General features: G+C 51.5%; 1 protein-coding gene across 1 annotated transcript in view; it reads left to right on the forward strand.

Annotated features, from left to right (window-relative positions):
* The window catches only part of BTBD16 (BTB domain containing 16), a 63,169-nt gene that overhangs the window by 8,678 nt on the left and 52,605 nt on the right, over nucleotides 1-1,886 (forward strand). Inside the window, exon 3 of the mRNA XM_032281900.1 lies at nucleotides 1,268-1,411. Within this exon, the coding sequence (XP_032137791.1) occupies nucleotides 1,268-1,411 (144 nt within the window). The remainder of the gene's footprint in view (nucleotides 1-1,267; nucleotides 1,412-1,886) is intronic.

Consider the following 1,886-nt stretch of genomic DNA (forward strand, 5'->3'; position numbering starts at 1 on the left):
ATGAGAGAAAGAGCTCTGAATTGATTAGTGATGGCTGCCATGCATTGACCATTCCGAAAGTGGAAACTGACATCCAGTGAGTGAACATGCTGTATCCACAGTTCCGTTCCTGCCTATGATCACCCTAATGGGCTGAGACTTTTTCTAACTCAGCATAACCAGACCACCTAAGGTGATGCAAGATTTGAGATACAAACCCCCCTGAACTCCAGCACCAAGCACTATCATAACATTGGTGAATAACGATCATAATAACAAGAAGAAAAATCAGCTACCCAAGGTCACACCGTGAAACTAATGGCAAAACCAAGAAATACATAGATGGGGCTAGTGGCCCTTCAGGTCCTGTCTGGCACTGAAATTGAGGGTCTTAGGCACCTCTCCTTCCCCCAGCTCTGTACTAACAACACGGGAGCTGAGCCATGCAGAGTCCTCTCCCCACAACCTCTTGAGCCTCCCCTGGCCTGCTATCCTTGGTTCCGCCCTCTGCCCTCCTATCAAAAAGCCCCTTTTTTTGTTATCATTGATTTTGTTCTCAGGATAGATGCCCCTGAAGAAAGTGTTCTACGGTTTGCAAAGAGCCTTCTTCAGATTGTCAAGGGAGGGTCGTGAGAATCCTGCCTCTTTGGTGGGCCTGCTATTGCCTTTCAGATGGGTCATGCTTTGGTACCCATAGCCCAGTAGTCCTCAACAGGGAATTGGTGGGTGACCTGGCTTCATGCGGAACACATGGCAGTGTCTGGAAACATTTTGGGTTGTCACAGCTGGAGAGGGAGTGCTACGGGCATGCAGTAGGAAGATGCCAGGGCTGCTGCTGGGCATCCATGGTGTAAGGGACAGCGCCCCAACAGACACGTATCTGGCCCCAAATGTTTACAGTGCCGCGGCTGAGAAATACTGTCATGGGGAGGGGGCCCCCCAAAAGAGTCCCAGCTACCTTACTTCCCTGTTCCATGACCTTTCCTCATTCCCCACGTTGGAGGGCAGCGTGAGTGCCTCTGAAATCCTACAGCTGTTAGCCGACCGCTGTCCTGGACATGTGTCATGTCCTGGGTGACCTTGTAAGACTCCTTCAGTGTCTCCCTCAAAGCCCCTGCGCCCTCGAGGCCCACACTTTACCACTTCCTCTCTGAGATGCCTGTGGAAGCTGCTTGCCTGCTTCATCTGCTAATGACCCACCTAGCAAAGGAGACGGGGGAGGAAGCTGACGAGTCTTTGAGTGGGGACGTTATTGATGCGTTTGCTCAGTGTCATTTTCTCTCCTCAGATGTGATTCTCGAGTGCCTGGGCTTCAAATGGGAACTCCATCAGCCCCAGCTTTTCCAGTCTCAGACCTTGGCCAAGCTCTACTTGGAAGCCCTGACACAGGGCAGCACATCCCCCCTAAAGGAGCTGGAGAAGCTTCTGCAAGGTATTTCCTCCCCGGCGCCCAGTGCTGGAGCCCCGGTGCCCTCTATCTTGAGAGTCCCCAGGTGGAAACATGGTTATCTGTTTTGAGACCACAGTCACTGTAGCAGTCAAGAGCAAGGCTCCTTATCTCATCCTGTGACAGCCTCAGTTTCCTCAACTGTAAAATGGGGATAATAGTCCTTAGGATGCAGCTTTGAAGAGTAGAGGGGGTATTAGGTGTGACGTTCTAGAACAAGGCCTGGCACACAGCAAGCACTCAGTACATGCCACTTACTATCCTTGTAATAACCCGAGTCTCATCTGGCCAGCCCAGGCATAGAGGCTCTACCTGCTACTTTGAGAAGAAAAACGCGCCAGGCACAGTGGCTCACACCTGTAATCCCAGCGCTTTGGGAGGCTCAGGTGGGTGGATCACCTAAGGTCAGGAGTTTGAGACCAGCCTGACCAATATGATGAAACCCTGTCTCTACTAAAAA

This window comes from Sapajus apella, unplaced genomic scaffold, assembly GCF_009761245.1.
Source record: "Sapajus apella isolate SASKATOON/1434 unplaced genomic scaffold, GSC_monkey_1.0 scaffold13, whole genome shotgun sequence".
NCBI lineage: Eukaryota > Metazoa > Chordata > Mammalia > Primates > Cebidae > Sapajus > Sapajus apella.